This window comes from Magnolia sinica, chromosome 12 (assembly GCF_029962835.1).
Source record: "Magnolia sinica isolate HGM2019 chromosome 12, MsV1, whole genome shotgun sequence".
NCBI classification, from domain to species: domain Eukaryota; kingdom Viridiplantae; phylum Streptophyta; class Magnoliopsida; order Magnoliales; family Magnoliaceae; genus Magnolia; species Magnolia sinica.
This window is the reverse complement of record NC_080584.1, coordinates 36,491,109-36,507,343: the sequence shown is the minus strand read 5'-3', so window position 1 is coordinate 36,507,343 and position 16,235 is coordinate 36,491,109. Positions and strand designations below refer to the sequence as shown.

The window sequence follows — 16,235 nt, the reverse complement described above, 5'->3', positions numbered from 1 at the left end:
TAAGGTGAATGTGGCTGGAAATGGGAGGGCTGCCATGGACATTTTTAGTTCCTTCCTTGCTAGGGAAAAATGAAGAAGAAGAAGAAGAAGAAGAGAGAGAGAGAGAGAGAGAGAGAGAGAGAGAGAGAGTGAAAGGATGGGTCGTAAGAGAGTAATAATGAGTTGTAAGAGCATAGGGAAGAGAACCTCATAATGACTTGTGAGAGAGAGTTGGCTAAAGCTCTCATGGGAAATAGTACAGCTAGGGTGGGTCCACCTAGAAAAATGCGTGCACCCCCCAAAGTGGGCCCTGCATTAATTAAGGCTCAAATATAGCAAACGATACATCTTTTGATCTACTCATCGGATCGGCGCACGAGATGCGGCGTTGTAACTGCAGTGACGATGCGGTCGCAATGAAATAGGTCTTGGGTCAAGCCGTCTTGGAATTACAAGATGTGGCTTAGAGTTATGCACAAGCTCCGTCTACGCGTCGCAGGTTACCGAAATTCGACTGGGTGAACCGTGAGATCTTACGGAACGGAATGGTCATTAGGACACATGCCTGACAGCCAGCAACTAAATCAGTTCAGATTTGGCACCTTCGGCCAGTCGAAGACCACCTTTGACTAGTCAAAGCCCACACTCGATCAGTCGAACAGGGCCTTCGACTAGTTGAAGATTTGTTAAATCTTATCCCGCTCAAATCTGAAAATCCGTTGGAACTAAATCCGGTGCTTGGGCCAGTCAAAGACTTTCTTAGGCCATTCGAAGAACCAACTTCTTTACCTATAAATTGAGGTTCTCTGTCAATCCGAAAATTCATTCAAGACTATCAAAATCCTTCTGCTAGTGAGAGAGATGCTCCATTTATATTCAAGCTATTGAACGGTATTTATAAATTACTTTTTATACCTTTTTATTTAATTTCTTAATCTCAGACTCTGTCATTCTGATTCTAAAAAGAGTGGATATTACTCTTCTTATTGAGAATTAAAGGAATTAATATAAGTAGCCATTGGTTTAATCTTAATTAAAAATCAATAGAATCTTTGATCTTTTTTATCGAACTGAACATTAAACATTTAACATTCAAGAAAAAAGTTTTTTGGCAACAACTTCTTCTACGGTGAAGATAAGTATACATTTATCACTACACCAAAATCATTAAACTGGTACGGTTGAGATTTTGGTTCAAAAACGGCTTTAAGCCATTTCTGATTTGAAACGGTAACAAACCGTACTGGAATCGCTGCTATTATACGTTGTTATTTCCACTATTTTGTTGGTGTGTCCCATTTGAGCTTTGGATCTTCTTATTTATTATTATTGTTTATCGTTTTATTTTAAAACAGATGGATGGAATGGATTCAATTAGTAACCTCTGTGTGGACCCCACAAGGCCCAAGAGGCACATTGCATCCATCTACCACAGACTACCGATTATTTTTAACCTTTTCTAACTCCAAAAGCCCTATAATCCCTCATTTCGCTTCCATCATCGCCTCCCTCTCCTTCTCCCTCTCTCAATCTCCCTCTCTTTCGATCTCCTGATCATCTTCGAGGACTACGTTACCCCTCCGTCTCCCTATCTCAATCTCCCTCTCCCTCTCTCAATCTCCCTCTCGCTCTTTCGATCTCCCGATCATCTTCGAGGACTACGTTATCGGATTTTCGAAGGTAGATGACATGGTCTTAACGTGCGCTACTTCAAAATTCAAAGTTTCCGATCTTCTTCCCTTTTTACTTCCATTTTCGTCCCAGTTTCTGCCTGATTTGCTTCTTTAATCGATCCATTTCCGATCTTTTCATCGGGAGAATGCAGAATCATTCAGAACTCGCTGCGTCGGCATCTTTCTCAATGAGGAAGCTTAATCCCGAGGGATCTTCTTTGATGAAGAAGCCGAATTTCGAGATGCGCAGTGTCAGCAGTGCGGGAGAACGGCGGGAAGCTGCTATGGAGAGGAAGGAGTATCCGATCAGGGCTGATGAATATATGCTGATGGAGGAGGTGGGCTAGGGCGTCAGTGTGTCTGTTTACCGTGCGCTTTGCATCCCATTTGATGAGGTTGTCGCAATCAAGATCCTCGATTTCGAGTGGAATAACAGTGATCTGGTAAATTCATGGGCCTTCATTTTTCGTTGCTGCCGCCAATCTGTTTTGTTTTGATATTTTCAGCTTCCAAGTGGTGGTTTTATATACATTTTATTTAAGTTAGGGTTTCTTGAAATTACTTTAATTGGAGGTTTTTTTGTGACCAATTGGAATTTTACTGGATAAAAATGGGTGGTGAAATCTTCAGCCGAAATTGAAAATTGCAGATTTTATTTTATTTTTTCCAATTTTGCTTGATTGTTTTGGGATAATGTTGGGGTGTCCCTAAGGATATTGATTCAGGCCAGACAACGAAGGTAGAAATATCGCATATAGGGGAATACACAATGTTAGCTGCCCAAAAGGTTCAGTTGAATGGATAGCTGCCCATTCTGCTAGAATATTCAGTTTTCCTGAGATTCGGGGCATCCCCAAACTCACCCTCAGGCCCTGTTTTGTTTCCACTAAAAAATGGTTTAGTATCATTTTAGTTAACATTGTGTATTAGAGATCATAGTTTATATTAATTATGGTTTATCAATATTATTTTTAATCATTTCCAAGATCTCTAATACATAATCAACGTTAAAAGAAGAAGAAGAAGAAGAAGAGATGAACTCATTTTAAGTGGGAACCAAACAGCACATAGGCAATTTTATTTTATTTTTTGACATTCCTAGATTGGCATTGAATTTGGTCTCCGTGGTGATTCCAAGAGATTTAGATAAACATAAAGCAACAAGCGTGTTTGTGTTGGGGTTTTCTTTAAAGCTCATCTGGTAACGTATAATTTCTGCCCCTAATTCAACATTCATGTGACTATGGAGTTGGAATGTAGTCCTGCCTCATGGGCTCAGGCATGCCTCAGCCTATCCTGTCCTGCCTCTATTTTCCAAGAAGCTACTGGTCAGTGCTATGTGGGACCCACTATGATGTACGTGTTTGATTCCACACTGTCCATCAATTTTGCCAGCTCATTTTAGGCTACAGGCCCAAAACTGAGGCGGATCCAAATCTCTCAGGTGGACCACACCACAGTAAATAGTGATGATTGAACACCCACAGTTAAAAAACTTCTTGGGAGCCCGAGAAAGATCTAAATCTCAGGTGGACCTTACCATAATATGATGATCATATTTTTTTAATAATAATTTATTCTTTAGCGATTTTCTCAATAACATGATGAAAATACCCTCTTTCATGGTCCTAAGAGGTGGCTATTTGTCATTTGCAATGTCTTCATTCTCTTCCTATTGCAGTTCATCTAATCGCCCTGTTGAGTTTGCTACACTGCATGCATGAATGATCTGGTCTTGCGGCGATTGTGGGAGTGGTTGCCTATATCCATGACAAAGATCTCTTTTTTGAGTTCTGCAAGTAAGCTTCTTGGATTTTCAGGCTTTTGTAGTAGTATGGACCTCATGCTGACCTATATGCTTGTTCAAATTTTCAAATTCATTTTATATATTTTTAGTGATGCATAAATTTCAAATTCATTCTAGATATTGTCAATTATGCAAATTCAAGAGCAAGAGAGCTAGCTGTATCAGGCCTCATTTCCAATTACTAGATATCTTAGAACACATTTCAAAATAGTGTCCTCTTCATTCCCTAATCTGATTGTGAGCTCAATATGTATAAAAATTAACAAAAGCATGGCTCTATTTTAATTTTTAACTTAACTGTCACGCCCCAGACTCGGTAACCGGACTTACAAGGAACTCGATGGCCGGTTCTGGCCGCAACAGCCTCCGTAGTACCCCATTCTCGGCTCCTGAGGTAGGTTCCGATCCTGGGATCCTACAAGGAGGATTTTCATAACAGTATAATCATTTCCAATGCGAGCATACCCAAGATCACAGCAAGTACATCTGAGAATAACAAAGGCACACATCACAAAATCCACTAAAAATTTAAACTTTTACAATCATCCAAAAGGTCCAAAAGGACATACATGAGAATAAAAGGAAAAGAGAGAGAAATCAGCAACACTGGAGTCTTCACTGCTCAACTGTACTCCACGCTCTGCTGCTACGGCGCCTGCCTAGAGTCTCCTGGATGCATCAATCGTGCATAAGCTTATAGAAGCTTAGAGGGTGGTGTAAGTGTGTGACAATGGTACACAGAAGAATAGTAGGAGGTATAAGGAGAGAAGCATAATCAATGAACATATCACTAGTCTTACCAAGGCTTACCATGAACGCGATGCAATAAGTAATGGGTGCCATACCAAGGCAATGTATGAAAGGGGGGCTTGTACAGCCAATGCTAATGCGATGCAAGTAATGTTAGTACTCATATCCAAACCATAAGTCAAATACATTTTCAATCATAAGGAAATCACCGTGGTCCATTACACTGCTGAATGACTGCTGCTCTGCAGACCCCACACAGTCAAACGAGTGTAAGAGACCTCACTACCCGCCTGTGGACAACCAATCACCAACAAGGCCTGAAGGTAGCAGACCCATTTACGAGCTGGTCAGACTCAGCCTAGCAATGCCTCCTCACACCAGGCAGGTAAGGCCACATCCCTATCCAACTGACTACACAACAGTGGGATCGCGGCCTAATGGTATAAGGCCCTCGTGTGCTCATGTATTCCACCCGGTCACAACGTTGGAGCAGATCCTTGGTATCATGGAAGTTTTGGAAATTTCACCCATGGGCCTCCTATGCACCCGGTATGCTCAACTAATATTTCTGGTGTCCACACATACGACCATCCACGAATACCCCTGTGGAGGCAAGGCCCTGATGAAGTAAGGGTGGATATCCATAAGCTATGCAATGCCAAATGCATGAATCACACAATCACCCATGCATCAATTCTAAGCATCCATCTCTCGAGGAGATAACAATATGTCCTACACAATGACACAGCCATGGCCAATCATACCTCAACCAAGCATGCACATGATGCCTATGGGAGTGGGCCATGAAGATGAATAGGGGTGCCAATGAGGTGAAGATGAACTCTCTACCTAACCATGAAGGGTTTAGGTACTTAACCAATTCCTCATAAGGAATACAACCTCTAGTGGGGGCCCATACACCTGAGGTAGCCCACGAGACTAAGGAGAACAATGGTATGGCCTAAATAGATGAAACGGGCCTAGCAAGGGTCTATGGTGGACCTTTAACCACCCATAGAAGCTCGTGGGCCTACCTTAGGGCCACCAATGTGGACATCCAACCACAATTGCTCCCCAAGAGGTAGCCCATCTCTAATTGATCATGGATCAAGGCCCAAGGCCCACACAACATCAGAAATAAGAAACGGGCAGCCATAATCATATCACAAATACTCATGTTGGGCTTCAGAAAGGCGGCCCATGGCATATCTACAACATGGGTCCAAGGGAAACACACATAGCCCAACCCATATATACCGCTATGGGCCCATAGTGGAAAGGTTAGGGCCCAACATAGAGGCCACTAATCCCATATATTGTGGTGGCCTAGTGGGCAACCCATTGCTCAAACCACATGGGCAAATGTCATGCTCTTAGTCAAGTAAGTTGGGCCTACAACCCGGTCCAAGTATTAAAGTTGATTTGGTGGGCAACCAAGGGCCCATCTACTTGTATAATCCGGCCCACTAACCCAACACAATATTATGGTAAAAATGGCCCATGAGTTTAATGGGCCTGTCTGAAAAGTCCCAGCCCAATTGGGCCTAAAGAGTTCAACAACTAGCTACATTCACAGACCCAAATTAAAATTCAACTGTGGTGGGCTTCAAAAGTACATTTATTAAGCCCAACATTTAAGTAACCAATCATAATTATAACAAGTTGCTGGATTTTTTAACCCAACAGGTTTATGGGCTTATTGGAGTCCAATAATTGTTTCATTTGATTAGGACATCAGCCCAAGTGGTCTAGCTATCAAGTCAGAGGGCCCCACCACATAAGGTTACATCATACAACACAAGGGAGTAAGTGAGCCACACTGCTAGACCAAAGTCCAGCAGGTAGCCCACATGGGGCATCCCATATGGGCCTAGGTATTTGGCCCAAACTGACCCAAATTTACAGGCCACACCACAGTCAGCTCGAATGTCTTTTGGGCCTAAAATTTTGTAGAGTGACACTTCTATAGGTGTACCATACTCCTATAAAATTTTAGAATTTTTGGATACTTAAAAATATTTTAATTTATTTAAATGAAACAGACTATCCAGAAAATCGGACTGATTTGGACACCATATTGTAATAGGCCGGTCCAGCCACCACCATGGTTGTACAGGTGTCCATTGGCCCCCAAATTTTGTAGGTGGGTCCTAACATTAGTGAAACACCCCTCTGCAAAATTTTATGATTTTTGGATACTCATAAATATTTTAATTAAATTAGAAATTTCAATCTGTCCAGGAAGAGATGTTGCTGTCCATGCATTGTTTACCCAATAAGGTGGGCCCAACCTTCATCCAAGAGGGGGAAAATGGAGGTTTAGTATTTTCTTCATAAAATAAAGTAAGGTGGGGTCCATAAAAGTGGCCCATTCTTCAGATAAACCAAGCTGAAGTGTATGTTTTCCCTCCATACATGTGGGTTGGACAGCCCAACAAGGTGGACCGCCCACCCCTATGGGCCTCCTTTTTGGGTACCATATCATGGGCCATCTGAGGTATGACCCATCACACCTCATGGTGGGGTCCACACCTTCTCATTGCACCCCATACTTATAAAGAAAATAATGGCAATCATGATCCAAAAATTCATGCCAAAGATTGAACATGACAATCCATGCAATAGTCCAGGTTTTTGGACAGCAATACATGGTTGGACACATCAGCCTATATTTCAATAATCTCAGCCATAAAAAAGGTGTGTGGCCTTCCTCAGTGGGCCCCACATAAGTCCAGATCACATACTAGGACTAGGACACTTGCATGCATTGATTAAGGTGTCCAATGATCATGGAGTTGGGTGGTAAGGGCATCCCACCTTGCTGGATTTTTATTTTTATTTATTTTGGGACATCCAAGGCCCACTAAATGGGCCACACACACATTATCATCCATACATCAGAGAAAAGAGAAGAAGAAAAGAGAGTAATTCAGCCATGGGAGTAGGGCCCCGCCACTAGTGGGCCCTCCCAAGAGTGAATCATACCCATACAACTATATTGATTGTACATGCAACATAAAATCACTACATGCATGATCTATAATTGCTGTGGATGGTTGGGATGCCATCCCAACATGATCCTTAGGGTCTACATGATCTTAAGATGGAGTGGATCATTAAATACATCATGATGGGGTCCGTGGAGAATGACCCCATCATGGATCATGACATGCATGTAGGATGGGCCAAAGGGCCACATCCATGGGATCAAATGGGATCCCCACCATGGATTGGTAGGTCCCATATGATCTATCTAGAAAGAAAAATAAGATCAAAGGGTAGAAAAGAAGATCAACAATTATAATCACCGACCTTAATGGATCCCACTCCAAAGTTACATCAATCTTCTCTTTATGCTCCAAAGGACATGTTTCAATGGGTGAGATGGATTATTGATGGTTAGATAGGAGGGGATTTGAGGGAGAAGGGACTGGAGAAGAGGGAAAATAGGGCTGGATTTTTTCTAAGAGAGAAAGAAAGAGAGAAGAGAGTAGAGAGAAATGAGAGGGAGAGTATGGAAATTTGCTAGAAAAGAGAGAGAGGAAAAGTAATCATCACTCTCTCTCCTAGATAAGAGAAAAATCATTATAGCCTATGGTGATATAAACTATGTTGCTAGGCTAGAGTAGGGATGGGTAGTGTGTGGGTAGTGGGTGGTGTAGGATTTAGGGGTTTAGGTAGTGTATGGGTTGTGTGTGTTGGAATTTGTACAAAAGAGGGTGGCCACCTTGAAAAATGTGCCCTCTACACTAGGTGGGCCACATGATCATGCTCAAAGGCTACAAATGAGATGCACATAACTTAATCCACACATCAGATGGACACACAAGACGCATCGTTGGAACCGCGGCGACGATACGATCACAATGACATAGGTCTCAACTCGATCCGAGTCGAGTCTTCATGACTGGGCTCACGGATGACCGCAAACACTATCCAAGGGTTACAGGTCACCGGGATTTGACCGGTAGGATCACGGGATCAAGATGGACGGAATGCATACTCACACACATATGCACACCTGCGAACTCGGGTCGGGTCTCACACAGGCTGCATGCGATTGAATGTTCATCCTCAGGAACTTCAATATATGGCTTGCATAATTTATTTCAGTTGATAGATGTTTTTATTTATTTTTATTTTTTATTTAAGGTTTCTGGATGCAAGTTTAGTATTCTAATTTCTAAGATCAGTTGTACCCTATCGCATAGTCAAGATAGTTTCCATCTTCTTCTGTCTATATTACCATAGATTCCAAGTTTTTGCAAAGAACCATCTAGCATTTCCCTTGGTGTTTCTTTCTCTTGCGAAAGGCTTTGTGCTTTTGTTGAGTCCACCAACAAATCTGTATTGTGAGACACACAAGCATTTCTCCCTATGAGCTGAAACTCACTCGTGGACGTTTATTGTAATTCAAGATTCAATAATGCATCTGATGAAGGCCTTAGTTATTATTTCACTACAGATTTAAGAAAAAGGTAATGGGAGGATCCAAGAACCTCTAACAAACTTAGTTCCATACCTGTAATGGCAAGGAACCTCTAACATTTCTAACAAAGCCTTGATTGTTTATTATTTTTTTTAGCACATGCTATACCCATTAGCATTTAGCGCCATTATGCTAATTGTAGTAGATGATTTAGCTGCAAACTACGATGTTATGTAGATAGTAGAGGTACCAATTAAGAAGATTTATCTTTTTAAAACTAGTTTGTTGCAATTATTGTGATCTATCCTAGATGTTTATTTGTGTGCTCTATGGCTATGGCGCAAAATTATTGAGTTTCTTGGAATTTTGAATTGAGAAGCTTTTTAGGAGTCTGAAACTAAATTGAACTGCAATTAGCATGAATTGTGAACAACTCATCTACTGATTATTTTTGGTTCTTTCATGGTTTCAAAGCAATATGCCACTGAATCTTTTATGCTTTTAGAGAACTAGGCTGTTATATCCATAACTTTCTTAAAAAAAAAAGAAGATGAACACGAGGTGATGCCGAGGGGAAGCTTTGCTAATATTTGCATTGTTAACAAGCTCTTGAAGGGAGAAGCCAAAGACAGTTCACATTCTAATAGGCGAGAAGCTCTATGTTTTTTATACGGCGATGGTGAGTTCATTGATATCAAATTATGCTATTCTTTTCACTTAGCTACATTTTTTCTTCATTGCTTCCTTTCACTTTTTACAATGACTGATCCCCTGAAACTACTGTAGTTTACAAGTATTTTCCCTTGAAAATTGTTTTTAAGGGAAAAAATGGAAATAGATTCTTTAGGCAAGAAAAGGTTGTAGCATACAACCGCCTATAGGTGATTGGTTCTCTTTAAAATTTAGTCCTATTAGGACCTCTATCTGTTACTTATGGTCTATGAATGTAGATCACGGATTGGTCGGGTCACGGGAAACAAGGATCTGCAGAAATAGCTCATTTGTTGGAATTGGCTCATTTGTTGCATGGCATCATTGCTTTTCTGAGTTCACCGATTAGCGACAATAGTCTAATACTTTTTTGGACACTTAACCTTTTTGGACTGTATATATGTTTTGATTGTATACCTTACTTGATTAGTTGTTTCTATAGACTTGACATGATAGATGTAATGCAGGTTTGTGACAAATGTGTTGATGGCTTCGATCATCACTGCATGGTAAGGAATTATATGACAGATAAAACACTTTACTGAAAGTAGACTCTACCAGTTTGGCTAACACTGCATTGTTGTTGCCTATTTTCAGGTATCTATATGGGAGAGATTTGCTTCTTGCATTAGAGTTAAATATCATGAATGATTATATGTTGTCAGGTTTTTTACTGAAATGGTTGGCTCTCTACAAGGCCCAAGAAGTCACTGGGAGGATTCTGGCAGTCCATCTGAGAGGAACAGTGTTCCTGAATTACTGGTTTGAGATGCTGGGAGCTAGGGTCGGATCATTGGTTCTGCTTGACACTGTCGATATTACGGACCCCACTCTAGTTTTGATTGGAAATGGAGCTGTGATTGCAGAAGGGGCGATGGTTCAAAGCCATGAGGTGAGGGATGGAGTTTTAAGCTTCATGCTGGTAAAGATTGGACAGAATGTTTCGGTCGGTCCTTACTCTGTGATTCAGAAAGGAAGTGTTTTGGGAGATGAAGCTGAGGTTCCTCCCTTGCAGAAGACAGAGAGGAAAAACTGTGTTTAGAAACCAAAAGGCTGGTAAAATTCGGAAGGTATACATCTGAAGAAACATCTTAAAACTTCAAAATTTCATCTTTTTTAGTTACTGCATTTTCTGTATCTGTTATAAACATCAAATAAATAGGTCATATTCAGTCTTTCAGCTGAATGTGAGCATTAAAATCCTACCTATGAAACCCATTCTTCCTTCCACTTGTAGGGTGAAATGCACTGAGAGCTCCCGGTTACATTTACTGCCTTTTACCACGTCATGGGCATCTATGCGGTTGGTTTCCTCAGTTCCCTCTCTGCAGCTATCCTTTACTTCCTCTACATCCATTTATACAGAGTTTCTTTTACTTCAACATTGATATGGTCGTTTGTCTTTTTAATGCTACTGTATTCATAAATTTGTCACTATAACTCCAAGATAATGGTGGCTTAATGTTGCTAAGGTGAACTACTATGATCTATTTCTCAGTTGCAAGTATTGCTCATTATTAATCTTTTGTGCAGGTTGGAGTGGCTACCTTTGACCTGAGGTTAGCCTCACTTCATCTTTCACAGTACATTGAAACAAGCAGTTCGTAACAAAATACGAAGACTACTACATTTTTATGATCCCGTGGTGATCATTTCCCACCCGAACAAGCTCGCACCAGGTGGTATGGTTGGAGTTTCGGAGCTGGCTGATAGATGTTATACATCAACCAAGAATGTGCTGATTCTTGATGACATTCTGGGTTTTGATAGTCTTCTTTCAAATGTTCACCTTAACACTAAATTGCGCAGGTTATCATGGCTCGTGGGTGCTTTGATGATACTAAGGTTGCAGAAGAAACCTCTTGTTCTTTTGATTTTTTTTAAAAGGATTTTGGATGTCATAATTATGTTTATAAGTAGCTTTTCATCAATGTTTCACAGGGAGCTATGCTGGTTAAAAGTTTGGCTGCCAAGGAACCGTCTGCTCTTGCCTTGGATACTTATTACAAGCAGTATTATCTCTGTTTGGCTGCTACTACTGCTGCTGCTGCTACTATCAAATGGTAATCCAATTCTGCATGCATTTAAGTTCTACCTATTTTTTTTATTCATGTTGTAACTTCCACTCAAGAGCGTATCTGATATAGAGTGGATGATCCCAACCAACAATGAATGAGATAAACACTTGCAAAAGAGGAAGAGTTGATTAGTGTGTGCATGTAGACAATGAGTTGAGAAGTGTGTGCAGGGTTAGGCATGCAGGACTTGGTACCGAGTCGGGTCGAGTTCGGGTTAGGTCGATTTCAAAACCGGATCGAGTCAGGTCAGCCCTAACTCGGTCTAACTCGACTCAATGCCCAGCTCTAAATTTGAGTGTTCTAGTTGTAGCACCTACTTTGCTTTCAATCTGTGTGTTCTACATGCTAAATAGGAAATTACTGTGTAATCCGCTGCACTTTAGTAGTCAGGATCCCACTAGAATACTCATATACATGAGGTGAGCATTGAATATTTTTAGGGTCCATTTCTTTACGGATGAAATGGTGATGATCACTGATCTGGGAACAATCATTTCATCTGATTACAGCCCAAATGGGTTGCATCAACATACCTGCCCCTGTCACATTGCTTTTACCTTAACTGCAGAAGTGCTACCCCAGTTTTGTGGGGTTGGATCTAATTCCAGGTGCAACAAAATCTTCCTATGCACTGAAATGATTGGTGTAATTTCCTATGCAATTACCTTAACTGCAGAAGTGCTCGCCAGTTTTTTTTTTCATTGAAAAGAGAAAAGCAGGTTGCAGAGTACAACCAGTTATAGGTGATCAGTTCTCTCTCTTTATGCTGTCACTGGGCCTGTTGGGCTTCTAAGTGGCCCTTGTTACTATGGGTTGATTGAGGTTTCATAACTATCTCCACTAAGGCCTAGCCCATGCCGAGTCCCTGCCCATTTTTGGCTATTGAGAGCTCTATTCCATGATTTTGGGGTTTGCAGGCCAGGCCTTGGTCTCAATTTCTAGTGACCAAATAAAGAGCCTGGACAGGGGCTGATAACATTTTTACCTGTGCAATTATTTTTAATATAAATATGGTATTTTTGCAGATGGAATACCAGGCCTGAAGAACTAGTGGAAGAGATCGCTCAGGTTGTGGGGGATGGATGAGGAGGATTTGCAGCGAATGTCATATCTGAAGGCAGAGTGATCATTCTAGAAAAGAGCAAGGAATTGTTGGATTATAGAAGCCTGGAAATGAAATGTTGTATTGAAATTGGATTTTAAATTGAATGTGTACTAGAAGGAAAAAATTGTTGCGTGCTAATCATTCTACTGTCTTTTTCTTCTATTTGGGTAATTATCTGGCATATGATACAAGTAGATTACATACCCCACTCTCTCTCATACAATTAACCAAGGGGTTTAAAATTGTTCTTAAAATTCCATCCTAAAATCTGACCGTTGGCAACCTTCATAAGCATTCAAAACCGTTTCTAAAATTTTTTGCCCAAAATGTGACCGTTGGCACCAGAACGGTTTAAAACCGTTCCTAAAATTCCGTTTCTAAAACCTAAAATGGTACCCAAAACGGTTTTGAACCGTTCTTGATTTTCCGCGACGCCTCATTCAGAAACGGTATTAATCCATTCCTGAAGCATTTAGGAATGGTTTAAAACCGTTCCTAAATGACGATTTTGGTATAGTGTATTTACTTTCTGTATTTGGCTTTTCTGAGATAGCCAAAAAATCTCATTGTTGGTTTTTATGAGATAGCTAGAAAATCTTAAGTGAGGGTTTTTGTTTGGGATAGCCTGGTAAAATCACAACTATATCAGGTTTTAAGGTAACCCTGAGAAAATCTTATTCATGTGAAAGTCGAGATTACTTGGAGAGTAATTTTGGGAGTGGAGTAGGTGTGGTTGTTTGAGAACAATTGTTGACACACCGAACCACTATAATTCTTAGTGTTTGTGGTGAATGTTTTTATCTTTCATGTGGTGAATGGTTGTAATTTCTTTTCGGTACAAGTGGTAAATGATTGTAATATTTATTTTATTTACTTTTGCATAGTTTGGGGTTTTGATTCTAATCACATTCATGAAATAATGTTGTCCTACCTAAACTTGTTTGGGTGAAGGTTGTCCTACGAATCAGTTGGAATCATCATTTCAATACTAAGGAAATTGAGATCTCTAATTCATTTATTATTTAGTACTTAATTCGATTATTTAGCATAGTCCTATTCTGTCACGCCCCAGACTCGGTAACCGGATTCACAAGGAACCCGATGGCCAGTTCTGGCCATTTTTGGATTAACTTCCTTGAGTTTAGATCTAGAGCTTTATTATATCAAATTTTGACAGTTTATCTATTACCAGGCCACCTCCTTTTGATGGCTCTAATTATTCATATCGGAAAGCTAGAATGAGGATTTTTCTAAAATCCTTAGATGAAAGTGTGTGGCAAGCCACTATGGCTAAATGGAAACCTCCTATGACTGAAGTAGTAGCTGAGGATGGATCCAAATTTATGAGAGAATTACAATATATTTATGGACTGTAGGTTAAAAAAGTGGAAGCAGTGTTAATGCCAAAAGCCTTAGATGCCATAACTTGCACTCTATCGCCCGATGAATTCAAAAGAATTATTTCATGCGATATAGCTAAGCAAGTATAGGATATTCTTGGAATGATACATGAAGGAACTACTATAGTCAAGAAATTAAAAGTTCCAATTCTCACTACTAGATTTGAGAAAATTTGTATGGAAGAAAATGAAACTTTCATGAACTTTTATACGAAATTAAATGACAGATTCAAGGTTTGCACAAGGTTTACGGAAAAATACTGCTCTTCCTGACAGATTTAACTCTAAGGTTACTGCTATTCAGGAATTAAGAGATACTGATCTTATGAAGGTTGAGGAGTTAGTTGGATCTCTTCAAACATATGAGTTAAATTTTAAGGCTCTTAAAGTTAAGTCTATTGTTCTTAAATCTTCTAAATCTGTTTTAAAAGAAGATATTTCTAATTCTGATTTTGAAGAAAATGAAGATGATATGGCAAGGTTAGCTAAGAAATTTTATAGAATTTTTAAAAACAAGAAAAAAATAAATATTTAAAAACCATATGATAAACGAAAAGGAAAATCTAATTCTTAGAAATCTAAAACAAAGGACAGTCAATGTTTCAACTATCATAAATATGGGCACTTGGCTAATAAATGTCCTAAAAAGGATAAGTAAAAAAGAAAGGGCATGATATCTACATGGGATGAATCATCTGACTATGAAAGTTCTCCTGAGTCTGATGAATCAAAATAAAAAATACAAATGCAAATGATGTAAAAGCCCTTATAACTATAGCTAGAGTCACTTCCTCAAATAGCTGTAATATATCTAACTATGAAAATCTCAGGAGTGACCTTGAAATGAAAATGAAGACGATCTTCAATATGCCTACAATGCCTTATACAGAGAAAGTTGTAAAATTGCTGTCAAGTTGAAAATTCAAAAGGAAAAATATGTTAAACTAAAAGAAGAACTTGAAAAAGTAGTTTTAGAAAAATCTCATTTTTCTGATTGTTTTGAAAAAACAAAGTTAGATTTGAGTTTTAAATCTTTTGAATTACAAAAACTCAAAATAGAAAATGAGAAACTAAAACTTGAAGTTTCGTCCCTTTTGAGTTCTAAAGACACTTGGAAATATGCCCATGGTAACCAAAAGCTTGAAAAATTGTTAACCTTATCTAAAAAATGTGATGACAAGTCAAGTCTGGGTTATATTAAAGGTAATTCTTTAAAATTCAAGGATTCTGCTCCTATCTTTGTAATAGGAGAGTCCTCAAACTCTAAAGGTAAGACTTTAAGAGATTTCAATCATAATAATTTCAAAAGCTTAAAACCCTTTCAAGTTCCTAAAATTAATAATAATACCTTCAGCTATAAACATTAAAGAAATAATAAATCGCCTTTAGCGGAAAAAATTATGGACTTGCTTAAAGAGCTTTTGAAATCCAACTCAGATGAAAATGGAATTCATAGAAGAAGGAGAAATCCTAACTCTCAAATGCAGCGAAAATCAAGAGATATTCCTAAGCCTAGAACCGTAATGAAATGGGTTCCAAACGTTATGTGTCTTGTTGCCCACACAACTTTCAAATCCATTAGCCACTTAAGATGGTACCTGAATAATTGATATTCAAGACATACGACAAGTAACAAGGCGATATTCATGAATATCAAAGAAGTAAATGTCAGCTCAGTTACTTTTGGAGATGGAAGCAACTGCGAAGTAATAGGCCAAGGTATTGTACAACTTCTAACTTACCTCTCTTTGAAAATGTACTTTATGTTGAAGGATTAAAACATAACCTCTTAAGCATATCTCAGATCTGTGATAATAAACATAGTGTGATATTTTCAGATCACGGATATGAGATTATAAATGAGAAGGGTAGTGTAATATTAAATGGTCCCAGGACCTCTGAAAATTGCTATATGATTGATAACTCTTGCTCATCCAAACAGATGAAACTAAACTATGACATAAATGTCCTAGACATGTCAACTATAGAGATCTGTATAAATTGAGCAAAAGAAATCACTTACATGGCTTACCTAAGCTAAAAAAGATAGAAAAAGTTTATGACGCATGTCAAATTGGTAAACAAAATAGGAGTAATTACAAGAAAGTGAACTCCCTAGCCACAGCCAAACCTCTAGAACTACTCCATATGGACTTAGTAGGACCAACAAGAACGGAGAGTAGAGATGAAAAGAAGTATTTTCTGGTCATTGTTGATGATTACACCAGATATACATGAGTAGCCTTCTTAAGAGAAAAATCAAATACTTTCGATGAAGTCAATTTTTTTTAAAACGTATCCAG

General features: G+C 39.2%; 1 protein-coding gene across 1 annotated transcript; it reads left to right on the top strand.

The window, feature by feature from the left end:
- Nucleotides 1–1,580: 1,580 nt before the first annotated feature.
- On the top strand, nt 1,581–11,285 carry LOC131221232 (uncharacterized). The gene is made up of 6 exons (XM_058216427.1): nt 1,581–2,095; nt 3,334–3,451; nt 9,254–9,317; nt 9,817–9,858; nt 9,947–10,419; nt 10,587–11,285. Exons 3-5 carry the CDS (start codon nt 9,298–9,300, stop codon nt 10,389–10,391), a joined length of 507 nt encoding a protein of 168 aa, XP_058072410.1. The 5' UTR covers nt 1,581–2,095; nt 3,334–3,451; nt 9,254–9,297; the 3' UTR covers nt 10,392–10,419; nt 10,587–11,285.
- Nucleotides 11,286–16,235: the final 4,950 nt, after the last annotated feature.

Coding starts and splice junctions, on each gene's coding strand:
- LOC131221232 (XM_058216427.1), top strand. CDS start 9,298: ATGTTTTTTATACGGCGATG. Junction 9,318..9,816: donor ATGTTTTTTATACGGCGATG/GTGAGTTCATTG, acceptor GATGTAATGCAG/GTTTGTGACAAATGTGTTGA. Junction 9,859..9,946: donor GCTTCGATCATCACTGCATG/GTAAGGAATTAT, acceptor GCCTATTTTCAG/GTATCTATATGGGAGAGATT.